Source organism: Rhinoderma darwinii, chromosome 9 (assembly GCF_050947455.1).
Source record: "Rhinoderma darwinii isolate aRhiDar2 chromosome 9, aRhiDar2.hap1, whole genome shotgun sequence".
Lineage (NCBI taxonomy): Eukaryota > Metazoa > Chordata > Amphibia > Anura > Rhinodermatidae > Rhinoderma > Rhinoderma darwinii.
Window position 1 is genome coordinate 32,348,903 of NC_134695.1, and position 13,591 is coordinate 32,362,493.

At 41.1% G+C, this 13,591-nt stretch overlaps 1 protein-coding gene across 1 annotated transcript in view; it reads left to right on the forward strand.

The window, feature by feature from the left end:
- Window positions 1-7,955, forward strand: part of SLC12A4 (solute carrier family 12 member 4) — a 111,567-nt gene extending 103,612 nt beyond the window's left edge. Inside the window, exons 22-24 of the mRNA XM_075836908.1 lie at window positions 2,284-2,468; window positions 3,041-3,174; window positions 7,339-7,955. Of these exons, the coding sequence (XP_075693023.1) occupies window positions 2,284-2,468; window positions 3,041-3,174; window positions 7,339-7,430 (411 nt within the window). The 3' untranslated portion in view covers window positions 7,431-7,955. The remainder of the gene's footprint in view (window positions 1-2,283; window positions 2,469-3,040; window positions 3,175-7,338) is intronic.
- Window positions 7,956-13,591: the final 5,636 nt, after the last annotated feature.

A 13,591-nucleotide genomic window follows, 5' to 3' on the forward strand; every position in this document is an offset into this window, starting at 1 on the left:
TCGATTGGGACCTCCCCCTATTCGCTATAGTGCAATGCTTCTGGCAGCACCAACTCTGTGGAACTCTATGACCATGTATTCCTGGTCGCCCATTAATTTGAGTTGCCGCTGTTCAATACATTTTCCCAGCTGTAACAACTCCTCTCTGGAAGTTTTCGGGAATCGGACCCACCACAATCAGCTGGCTTTGCAAGTTGCTATTCTAAATTTTTATTTTATGTCATAGTTATGTCGCAATGTACTGTACCTTCCAGAGGACCAGATATTAAATCCAGTTTTAATGGTTACACAACATATATATCTGTTGTATTGAAGGACTTTTTTTTTTTTGTGCCATTCTCACGGATTCATACATGTGCATGAGACTTTATGGAAAAAAGTAGAGTGTTACACCTGCACCTCAGACCTAACTTTCCTGGTTTTCTCACCTTTTCAACAAAAGGTCTTTTGAGGCCCATCCTGGCTTCAATTAAACAAACTTTTACAGGACATTTGAACTAGGGGTGCCTTATAATTTGAAGTATTGATTAATAATCTTATTCTAAACTTTCAGATGAGTTTTCAGAATAAGCTGTCATGTGTGTACATGAGGAATAACCGTATAGCTGGCCATTTTCTGTATCCTGCATTTTTTTTAGCAGTTTTCCCCTCTGCCGGCTCTCTCTCTGATTCTCAGTTGTATGTGGGTGGGCGGAGCCTAACTGCTATTATGTCTGCCATACACAGCACACAGAAGAGGATAATCTTACTCTCCTATCTCTATCAGATAGAGAGAGCGATAGAAGCTGCAGTAGTATGGATGAGATTATAAAGCAGTAATGAGCAGTGTACCTGATAATCCAGCAATTGGGTGAGGTGACACAACTCTTACCAGCCACTACAGCACGTCTGTGTTCGTCTCCCTTCCTCTTAGTCACTGTTCTCCCTCCTCCCCCCTCCATAGACTTCTATGGGCAGGCTGTAAAGAGACACTTCTTACTTTCTGCAGGTGGTCTCTTCTCTGTAACTAGAGACCGATTTTGCTTGCCAACAGGAGGGGGACAGCAGATGTGGCAGTAACTTCACACACAGTTTACATGGATAAAACAAAACAACTATATTTTAACCAATATGTAAATTACAAAGTTGTTATCAGATATACTAATAAATTAGAAGAAGTTGTTTAAAAAGTTAATGTCCAGTGAAGGCTTCGTTCACATCTGCGTTGTGACTTCGTTCATGGGTTCCGTCGGAGCTTTCCGTCAGGGGAACCCATGAACATTCCAAATTGAACCAAACGGAAACCATAGGTTTCCATTTGCATCACCATCGATTTCAATGGTGACAGATTTGGTGCAAATGGTTTCCGTTTGTCACCATTGTGTAAGGGTTCTGTTGTTTTGACGGAATGAATAGCACAGTCGAACCCTTACACAGCGGTGGCAAACGGAAACCATTTGCACCGGATCCGTCACCATTGAAATCAATGGGGATGCAAACGGAAACCTATGTCTTCGGTTTGGATTCAGTTCATGGGTTCCCCTGTTTGAAAGCTCAGACGGAACCCATGAACGGAGTCCCGACGCAGATGTGAGCGAAGCCTAAGTTATAAAAGAGGGCTCACTGCGATTGAGGATAAAATTTACAGAACTTTTTATGAGAATTTGTCCGTTTTATTTATTACTTTGGTAGTGGCTCTAAAAATAGCTAACCCGTTCAACTATTCTAGCATTACTTTAACCACTGTGAACTAATAGAGATAATGAATGACAAAATGTTGCAAGACTCAGTTTCTTTTGTCACAACTCTGATCAGGAGTACTGAGGCGTACTAAAAATGCAGTGGGTGGTGGTTGGACAAACTATTTTTGATGCTCAAGAAAAACCCTGCAATATGCACTCCTCCCCCCTCCCCCCAAATAAGAATGCCCCCCAAATAGTGTAAGTCACAGTTTCGTCTTTGGAGTTCCACTCACAATGCTCCCTTAATAGTGTTAGTTAGCTCTTGCCTAAAAGTGTTAAGATAAAATTCCTAAGGTGTGGTATCCACAGTGCATCCCCATAAGTGACAGGACAAAGTGCAGCTGTATCAACCATATGCCAGCCATTGTGCGTTCTTCATGAATACCAGCCATTCTGCAGTTCCACTATCAATCACAGCCCCCATCAGTGTTTAGGTCTGGTTGAAACACTTTCCTTACACTTTATTATTATTATTTTTTATTTTTTTTACATTTCTCTGAAATTGCAGTATTTTGTCGTCTTGTATACAGCAAAATTAAATTATTTTTTTTAAATATCTTAGGCACAGATAATAAAGGATAGGCATTCCATTATTCGCTTGGAGAGCTTGTATTCTGAAGATGAAGAGGAGATTGAGATCGAGCCAGAGAAAACTCACATGACTTGGACAAAGGACAAACTCAGTACTGAGAAGCGTGGAAAAAATAATGCATCAGAACACTTCAGGGATATAGTTAACCTAAAACCGTACGTTGGCCTGGGAGTCAATGCTGCATCTGTCTATTTAAAGGGGATTTCCAGGATCGGACTATCATACCACTTTTTTGTCTAATGGCCTGTTCACATGACGTTTTTACCCTATGTTTAGCGTGTATGTTTGGAAAGCTCCTTACGTACATGCAAAACATGTCAATACAGCTCCATTAGCCCGATGAAGGCCAAAAGAGTGCCCTTTTGGCCTCTGTCGGGCTGGTATACCACTAGTGCTCAACAGAATATGCAGCTGCCAACAGATTGGGAGCCACTTACGGGGCCTGAGAACCACATGTCGCTCCCAAGCCACTGGTTGGCGAACACTGTATAAAGCAAAGTATTCGTTCCTTACCTATCCCACTCCCCAAATTATATGTTCTTGGTGAATATTTTTATAATCGTTTTACGTTGCTTTCAATTTTCTATATGTTCTTCTTTACTTTAGTTCTGCTTCTAGGAAATGTAAAATACTGTGAGTGTTTTGATTTGGTTTGTGATTTCCTTACCTTCAGCATACATCATAATATTCGTAATAATAATTATCATATTTTTTTGTTTATCTTTAGCAACCAGTCCAATGTTCGGAGGATGCACACTGCAGTGAAACTAAATGAAGTTATAATAACAAAATCACATGATGCCAAATTAGTACTACTCAACATGCCAGGTCCACCTAAAAATACAGCTGGGGATGAAAACTGTATCCTTTTTATATACATTGATGTAAGAGGAGGGTGGCTCTCTGTCACCCCCAGCACCACGATGCGATTGCAGTGTGTTGATGGTTGTCATGGTAGCCTGTTGGCCTTATTAAGGCATCCAAGTCTGCTCCAGGCAGGGCTTAAAGGGGTTTTCCCGTCTTGGACAATTATGGCATATTCACAGGATATGCCATAAAAGACCGATAGATGCGGGTCCCACCTTTGGAACCTGCACCTATCTCTAGAACGGGGCCCCCTAAACCCTGTTCTAGCTTACTCTGCCCTCGCTGCCTCCCGGCCACGTCCTGGTTAGGTGATCGGGAGTTACGGAAACAGTCGAGCTCACTGAGCTACGCTGTTTCCGTAACTCCCATAGAAGTGAATGGTGGTTACGGAAACCGCATAGCACGGCGAGCTACGCTGTTTCCATAGCTAACGAGTTCCAGAAACCGCATAGCTCGCCTTGCTACGCTGTTTCAGTAACTCCCATTTACTTCTATGGGAGTTACAGAAACGGTGTAGCTCAGCAAGCACTCGTCGGTTTCCGTAATTCCCGACCACCTAACCAGGAAGTGGCCGGGAGGCAGCGGAGCCGAGTAAGCTAGAACCGGGTTTAGTCCTATAAATGTTGGTGTTTTTTCTCCTTTATCCGATGTAAAAATGAATAAAATTCAGCTACACTTTATTGGAAAAAAATGTAGATTCATATTTTCACAGCCTATTTCCAATAAATTGAGCAAAAGATCTGTGGCATCAAAATGCTCACTATACCCCTAGATGAAGTCATTGAGGGGTGTAGTTCCCCAAATGGAGTAATTTTGTGGGGTTTTCACTGTTTTGGTCCCTCAGGAGCTTTGCAAATGTGACACTGCAACCAAAAAACAATTCTGCAAAATCTGAGCGCCAAATGGCGCTCCTTCCCTTCTGAGTCCTGCTGTATGGCAAAAGAGCAGTTTATGACCGGATATGGGGTATTGTCGTAATTGGGAGAAATTGCTTCACAAATGTTGGACGGCTTTTTGTCCTTTATTCCTTGTAAAAACAAACATTTTCTACGTTTTATTGGAAGAAAAATGTAGATTTTCATGGCCTAATTCCACTTCATTCAGCAAAAAAACTGTTGGGTCAAAATGCTCACTATATCCCTAGATTAAATCCTTGGGGGTGTAGTTTCTAAAGTGGGGACTTTTCCTATGTTTTGGCACCCCAAGACCTCTTCAAACCTGACATGGTGCCTATAATATATTCTAATGAAAAGGAGGCTCCAAAATCCACTCTGGTGCTCCTTTGCATTTGTTTGAATCCAGTAGCACACTGGGGCCACATGTGGAATATTTCTAAAAACTCCAGAATCTGGGCAATAAATATAGAGTTGTGTTTCTCTATTAAAATTCTATGTGTTACAAAAAAAAAAAATGGATTTAAACGGACTAGCCCCCCAAAAAAATGAAATTTGCAAATTCCACCTCCATTTGCTTTAAATCCTGTGAAACGCTTAAAGGGTTAAGAAACTTTCTAAATACCGTTTCGAATACTTTGAGGGGTGCAGTCTTTAAAATTGGCTCATTTCTGGTGGGTTCTAATATATATGCCCATTTAAAGCCACTTAAGAACTAGTTCAGTCCCTAAAAAAAAAAGAAATTGGGTTTTGGAAATTTTTTTGAAAGTGGGAGAAATTGCTGCTAAAGCTATAAGCCTTGTAACGTCCTAGAAAAAGGATGTTCATTTGTGTCGTATTACTATCTGTCTTACAAGCAGATACATTTAAATTGAATGCAAATTTTTCGAGATTTTCTCTAAATTTGGTTATTTTTCATAAAAAAAACACAATGTATCAACCAAATGTCCCCTCTAATATAAAGTACGTGTTACAAGAAAACATTCTCAGAATTGCTTGAATAGGTAAAACCATTCCAAAGTTATTATCACATAAAGTGACACATGTCACATTTGAAAAAAATGGACTGCGTCCACAAGATCAAAACTGGCTGTGTCTCTAAGGGGTTAATGTAGTTTTTCAGCCAAACTGAACAAGCCCAATTTTTCCAGCCTTTCTTCGTAACACATCTTGCACACGACCAAGTTCGGGACGTGAAAAACGATCCTTGTGTCGCCCGGATTTCCCGGCCCGACCGCGGTACAGGTGAACGGGACTCCTGCCATCATAGACATTTATGATTCTAGGAGTCTCTGCCTCCTCACGGAACTGCTGTTTCGTACTAAACAAAATTATACAGTACGGAACAGCAGTTCCGCAGGAAGGCAGGGACTCCTAGCATCATAAACATCTATGATGGCAGAAGTCCCGTTCACCTGTACCTCGGTTTTTCATGGCCCGAACTCGGTCGTGTGTAAGAGAGACCTCATATTAAATGCAATTATCTAGTTGCCTACCGTTCAACACACGCTTCTTTTTATGTCGTGCACCTCGAGAGAAACCAATTTAGAATGGGTCACTACTTATGTGCCAGGTCTGTGTGCTTTCCCCCCTGGATTTTCGTTAAAGTTTTTGCAGCATTTTCGCAAAAACTTTCTGCAGCAAAATACGCACGTTTTATGCGTGGATTTTGCTGCAGATTTCAACCCTTTTACATTGAAAAGGCAAAAAATCCACAGTAAACATCCAGAACAGAAAACCGCAGAATGCTCTGATTTCCATCAGGAAAATGTTCAGCAGCATGTGGATGAGATTTGTTCAAATTTCATCCACATTGCTGGGACTGTAATACGCTGCGGATTTTCCACACGGAAATTTCACATGGAAATTCCACAGCTTTGTCCTGTTTGAATCCAGCCTAAATGTTACTTTAACGTCTATATCAAATTATTGAAAGTCTTCATACACAGCGTTTCTTTTTCAGTGGTGTTTTATGTTTATTTTTCAAAGTCCAGCATGCTGTGGGTATGACTATTTTATTTTTTTTTGCCTTTTCCCATCTGCTTCTCTCTAGTTTCAACAAAAACGATTGTAAAAACGCTAAGAAAACGCTTGAAATGTATGGCTTATTTTGCAAGCATTTTAAAACCCTGTAAAAATAGCGTGAGAGAAGCAGAAGAGACTCATCCTCCCTCTGTAAAGCGTTGTTCTTAGCAATTATGGATAAATGTGTCCCAGTTTCTTTTGTCAAGTTTGTCAACGGTTTCCAATAACAACTTACATAATTGTAAAGGTAATGAGATAAGCAATACAATGGGCCCAGTTTTTCTGTTCGGCAGTTTTGATAAATAAGGTGTACTTATACTTACAGAAGTACTTAACTTTTAACCCCTTAACGACCCAGCCAGTTTTCTTTTTTACGTTTTCGTTTTTCACTCCCCGCCTTCTTTTTTTGTACTTTTAATATTTTTGCAAGTTTTTGGACCCTTCTGAAAAATTTATTTAACTTTTTTTTTTTACACATATTTTATTAGTTCCCATAGGGGACTTGAGACATCAAATGTTAGGTTGCTGGTACAATATACTGTAATACAAATATATTGCAGTATGTTGTCGTTTATACAGGCTTCTGCTAAGCACTGCTACAGGTACCTGGGAGCCTTTATTACCCCCCCCCCATGCTGCCATGACAACCATCCGCGCCTTCCGGACTGTGGGGGGACAGTTAGGCTGTCAGAGGGGGCCTCCCCCCTCCTAACGGTTTAAATACCCCGGCCGCTATTGACAGCGGCATTTAACTAAACCGCCAGGAACAGCGCGGTCGAGGATCGTGTCAGCTGTAATACACAGCTGCAAGCTGCGGTGTATAGAGCAGGCTCAGAGCGTGAGCCCGCTCCAGACATCACCGGTCGGTAAGAGGTTAAAGTAGATTGTGTCTGTATTTAAACTGTAAAATGGTGGTTCAAATGTGAACATATGCTGTATTATTTATATTTGGTGTACGTTAAGATTGATCTAAATTTGAGGGACCAACAATGTGCAAACCGAACAGCCAAATGTGGACTAACGCATGTGCTTCGGACCCTTTAGTTACTTCACCAAAGTAATGGTGTCATAGTTAAACGCTGCAATATTCAGAGTATATTTGTCAAGCAACACTAACCCAAAAATTTAGTCATTTAAATGTTTATTTCTGCAAAGAAAAAAATCGCAATTTGCAGTAGGGATGAATCTTTTTCATTTCATTTTAAGATTTTTTGTGATTCCTTATACTTAAATAATAAAGACATGGAATTCCTGGAGGTGTTGACAGAAGGTCTGGAAAGAGTGCTGCTTGTTCGAGGAGGAGGAAGAGAAGTTATCACCATCTATTCCTGATACGGGACCCAATTACACCTTTCTGCCTTTTGATCAAAACCTTTAGAAGAAAAATGTTTCAGGACTTTTAAACATTTAAATTTAAACCGCAACCCATGTATGTTTACATAATCCAAAATTATTTCTATCCATCCAAAGTGGCTTATTAATTATGTTTACTTGAATAGATGTCTGGCTATATAGAATTATTATGCTTAAGACATTATTTTTTTCAACAGCATGGTGTATACAAAATATACACACACTGCAATGCACTGGTTAAAATTGTTAGCACTTTAATTCATAACTGTTAAGATGTTTTGGAACATAAGAGAATGGCAGGCCCCAAGAGATTATATATTTTTTACGTTTGGGTACAGCATAATCCTTTAATAAATTGTAATTGCATACAACAATCAACAACTCTATTAAAAGGCTTCCACTTCCATGATGGTCAAAATTAAGAAACTATCAACACTTTTTTATTAAGTCTAAGCAATATATCTGACAAACTATTTAAAAACATCTAAAAGGACTAATGTTACCCTGCTGTAGTAATAACCAAAAATATGGGAATGACCAGACAAGGAATATAGGGTTAATGAGTCAACCTCTCAACAGGATCATAAAGTGCTAGTTTATGGCATAACAATCTCATAAATTAAGGATAAAATGCAAAGTGCCTAAAAAGATACACTTTAGTATTTATTATATATTTTTGTAACAGAGTAGCTACCCAAAACATCCCTGAGGATGTTGTGTATGCTCTGACCAAACTTCGTTTAGCCTTCCTCAAGTCCTTGCACCTTGTATGGCTGCTAATACATTCTTGTCTAACCATTTGGGTTATACTCCTAGTCTTGCACTATATTATAATGGTCTATTGGATATCACATTATTGATGTGTTTGTTTTGCGTTGCTACTCCGTTACACTTTAGTATTTCCTTATATCTTTTTGGACACGTTGTACTTTATTCTTGACTTATGAGATTTTCATGTCATGTTCTAGCACTTTACAATTATGTTGAGTGGAGAGGTTGATTCATTAACCATTTTATTTCTTGTCTGGTCATTTCCATATTTTGGTTATCACTACAGTAGGTTCACATTATTATCTGTGACCCTTTTGTCTGCACTATTTATTTTAAATTGTTGGACAGATGTGTTGCTTATACCTAAAGCGTACGTAAAATAAGCTGTCAAGTGTTTACGTGAGGAATAACACGGTCTGGTCATTATATGACTTGTATATGTCATTTTTTTTTAAGCAGTTCTTACCCTCTGGACGCTCTATTTCTTATTTTCATTTTTCCCTGAGCTAGTGGGTGGAGCATAACTGCTAGCATGTCTCCCATACACAGCACACACAGCGCAGAGAACATCCTGGTGCACGATCTCTCTGTAACACACCCTTCGAAGCAGCAGCAGCATGGGGGACATCATACAGCAGTAAGGAGCAATGTATCTGAGAATCTAGCACTGGGGTGGCCTATACTTCTTACCAGCCGCCGGTGTCTCCTCTGTTTTTCTCTGCTTAATCCTCATCCCGTCCCCATAGACTTCTATGGGCAGCAATGTCTGTTTCTCTCTTTGCTCCCTTCTAATACTTCCCCATCTAAATAGACTGCTTTGGCAGAGACATACCCATACCTTCACATAAAATTGGCATGGATAAAACAACTACATTTTATCAGTAAGTAAATTACAAATTTTGATTTTATATTAGATTCGCTTAAGATATTTTGAAAAGTTAGTGTCTATTTAAATAAACAATTTTTTTATATTTTCTTTATGTTGACCATCATGGGTGTGAATAATTTTCTTGTGTTGTCGCTTGTATGGAATTAACTTTTAGAGGGTAACTAAACGTTAAGAAAACTTCTGATATGTCATAGTGCCACGACAGAAGTTTTGATCGGTGGGGGTCCGAGCACTGAGACCCCCACTGATCGCTAAAATGGAGTGGCAGAATCGCGGAGGTGAGCGCGGTGCCGCTTCATTCCTCATCTTCTTTTCTCAGAAAGCCGAGCAGTTGGCGTACGGGCTCATAGTCTTTTTATTGTCCGTACACCAACTGCTCGGCTTTCTGAGAAAAGCCGATCAGAAACCAAGCAGCTCAGCACTCACCGGAGCGCTTCTGCCACTTAGTTTTAGCGATCAGTGGGAGTCTCAGTGCTCTGACCCCCACCGAACAAAACTTCTCACATGTCCCTATGACATGTCAGAAGTTTTCTTAAAGTTTAGTTACCCTTAAAGTTGTTAACAAATGTGGAATACAGGATATATTTAAAGGGTAACTAAACGTTTTACAAACTTCTGACATGTCATAGTGAAATGTCAGAAGTTTTGATTTGTGGGGGTCCGAGCACTGAGACACCCACCAATCGTTAAAACGAAGCAGCTGAAGCGCTCGTGTGAGTGCTCAGCCGCTTTCTGTCTGTTCGGCTTTTTGAGGAAATAAATGTATCTTAGTACGGACTCAATAGAAAGTATGAGCCCGTACTCCGACTCAGGAAAGCCGATGTGTCGAACAGACCCGAAGCGAGCACTTCAGCTGCTTAGTTTTAGCGATTGGTGGGGGTCTCCGTGCTCGGACCCCCACCAAACAAAACTTCTGACATGTCACTATGACATTTCAGAACTTTGTAAAACGTTTAGTTACACTTTAAAGTGTACATAAAAAAAAAAGTTAAAAAAATATCATGGAACACTAAACCAGCTAATTTTTGTATTCTATGAAATCAATAGGAGGCACAGAGCTTACTTTCTACTGGAGTTTGAGACGGGCTGCGCATTGTCTTCTTTACTTCATTATATGAGAGTCCTCGAAGAGACTGGCTAGTCCAGGCTGTTTATATATTCAGAAGTGTAAAATACATATTATGCATTAGTTGATAAGTGCTGTACAATATTATAGGAAACATAATTGGGTGTACACTATAAATGCTACATAAATTAGTAAGAATAATCAGATAGTATGAAGATTCTCAAGCACCTGTCTGTAAAATAACAGGTTTAACAGTCCCTTAAAACTTTATTTGCAGTCCTTCTGACTTGCATTCGACACTTCAGGAGTATTGTCGGTCAGTCAGCAAATCTCATCCAGTCGTCATTAGAAAGACTGCTGTATTGAACTGCGGGGTTGGACACTGCATTGCTTGAAGATGGGCACTTTAGTCTGGATTCACACTTGAAGTTTTCTTGCAGTCTTTTGAGCCAAAGCTAGGAGTAGATACAAAAGGAAGGAAAAGTATAGAAGAAAGTATTATACTTTTACTCTGTTTTGTAATCACTCCTGGCATTGACTTTAAAAAAAAAGAAAACTGCATCAAAACTGAATGTGTGAATCCAACTTTAATGTGTAGGTTATCTCGTGAACTTTAGTTTGCAAATTATTTATCTATAGATTCCATATACAATATAGAGTAAATATTTTGCTTTACTTATGTACTGATCTTGCATTATAGCATGTTTTAATATTCATAAGTCGGCAGGTTTCTGTTTGAAGACACTCCTGCTTCTCTGTGATGCACTCCGATGTATTTAGGAAGATTACATTGGCCTACTGTAGTGGTTTCTGGTGTAACTTCTATATCTTGCAAAAAGTAAATCGGCATGGCTGACACTGTATGTAAAGTGAACTGACAGGGAAATTCCATTTGATATTCATCACTATCTGAAAGTTAATCTGGGTATAAATGGTGTCTATAGGCCCTTTTACACTGGCCAATTATCGGCAAACAAGCGTTCATAGATGCGCTGCTGACAATGTATGGGGACGAGCGATTGGAGCTGTCTCGTTGATCGTTGCACTGCCCAAAGTTGGCCGGTGTAACAGGACCTTAAGACTTGCTACCTTTCGAGTTCAGTACAAGTTACTCAAAGAAAATTACATGCGTGTTATACCTAGCTATAAATTAGAAGTGAAAATTTTCTCCCTTAGGCCTCATGCACACGACCGTATTTTTTTCCACCCGTAAATACTGGCGTAAATACGGGTCCGGTGTCACACGTATTCCACCCGTTTTGCACCAGTATTTACGAACCCGTGCCCGTAAATATGGGTCCGGTGTCACCCGTATTCCACCCGTATTTACGGGCACGTTTTTGGCGGCAAAATAGCACTGCACTAATCGGCAGCCCCTTCTCTCTATCAGTGCAGGATAGAGAGAAGGGACAGCCTTTTCTGTAATAAAAGTTAAAGAAATTCATACTTACCCGGCCGTTGTCTTGGTGACGCGTCCCTCTCTTCACATCCAGCCCGACATCCCTGGATGACGCGGCAGTCCATGTGACCGCTGCAGCCTGTGATTGGCTGCAGCGGTCACATGGCCTGAAACGTCATCCAGGACGTCGGGCCGGATGTCGAGAGGGACGCGTCACCAAGGCAACGGGCGGGAGACCGGACTGGAGGAAGCAGGAAGTTGTCGGTAAGTATGAAAGTCTTTTATTTTTATTTTTTACAGGTTTATACTGATCGGTAGTCACTGTCCAGGGTGCTGAAAGAGTTACTGCCGATCAGTTAACTCTTTCAGCTCCCTGGACAGTGACTATTTACTGACGTCGCTTAGCAACGCTGCCGTAATGACGGGTGCACACATGTAGCCACCCGTCATTACGAGAGCTCCATAGACTTCTATGGACTGTCCGTGCCGTTATTACGGCCTGAAATAGGTCATGTTCTATCTTTTTCAACGGCACGGGCACCTTCCCGTGAGAAAACGGGAAGGCACCCGTCGCCAATAGAAGTCTATGAGCCCGTTATTACGGGTCGTAATTACGACCCGTAATAACGGGAGTTTTTACGGTCGTGTGCATGAGGCCTTAGGTTGGGTTCCCACAGTGCAGATTTTGCATGCGTTTTTTTTATCCAAAACCAGGATTCACGCACTGCAGATTTTGTTGCATATATTTCTGACAGAAAATCCATTCATCTGAATGTGGTTGTTTCTGCAGTAAGCACATCGATTTCTGCAAGTTCCATTCAGATGAATTGAACTGATTTTCAGTCAGACATTTTTGCAATAAAATCTGCAGTGCGTGAATCCGCCCTTAGGGCCATTTCACACGGAGTCTTTTGACGCGGAAACCACGTAAAAGAACGGCCGAAAATGCCTCCCATTGATTTCAATGGGAGGCGGAAGCTTTTCTTTCCCGTGAGCGGAAAAACCATCACGCAGGAAAGAGAACCGACATGCCCTATCTTCGGGCGTTTACGTCTCTGACCTCCCATTGACATCAATGGGAGGCGGAGAAAACTTATTTCTCCGGTTTTTTTGCCTGCGGCGCTCAATGGCTGCGGGCGAAAAACGCAGCGAAAATCGGGGTGCAGGTAGAGCAAAATCTACCTCAAAATTCCAAACGGGATTTTGAGGCAGATTTTCCACCTGCAAAAAAACTCCTTGTGAACCCTGCCTAACTCCTGGCTAAAGCGATCGTTTTATGCAGTTGTACTTAGTTATTTCTCACTTCACTAAAACCATTATTCCTAATAGAATGAAATTGGGGTTTGTAAACAAAATAATTTAGCAACTGGTTTTCCGCAAGTACCAAACAAACTAAAATTATTTGTTTTGGCCAAGATAGTAAAACTGGGGAATGGCCAGGTCAGGCCTCGTGCACACGAACGTATTTTTTTCCTCCCGTAAATACGGGTCCTTGGTCACACGTATTCGACCCGTATTGCGCCAGTATTTACGGACCCGTGCCCGTAAATACGGGTCCAGTGTCACCAGTATTCCACCCGTATTTACGGGCACGTTTTCGCTGCAAAATTGCACTGCGCTAATCGGCAGCCCCTTCTCTCTATCAGTGTAGGATAGAGAGAAGGGGCAGCCCTTTCCGAAGTAAAAGAAATTCATACTTACCCGGCCGTTGCCTTGGTGACGCGTCCCTCTCTTGACATCCAGCCCGACCTCCCTGGATGACGCTGCAGCGGTCACATGGGCTGAAACGTCATTCCGGGAGGCCGGACTGGAGGAAGAAGCAGGGAGTTCTGGGTAAGTATGAAGGTTTTTTTTTTACAGGTTAATCTATATTGTGATCGGTAGTTTCTGTCCAGGGTGCTGAAAGAGTTACGGCCGATCGTTTAACTCTTTCAGCACCCTAGACAATGACTATTTACTGACGTCGCCTAGCAACGCTCCCGTAATTACGGGTGCACACACGTAGTCACCCGTAA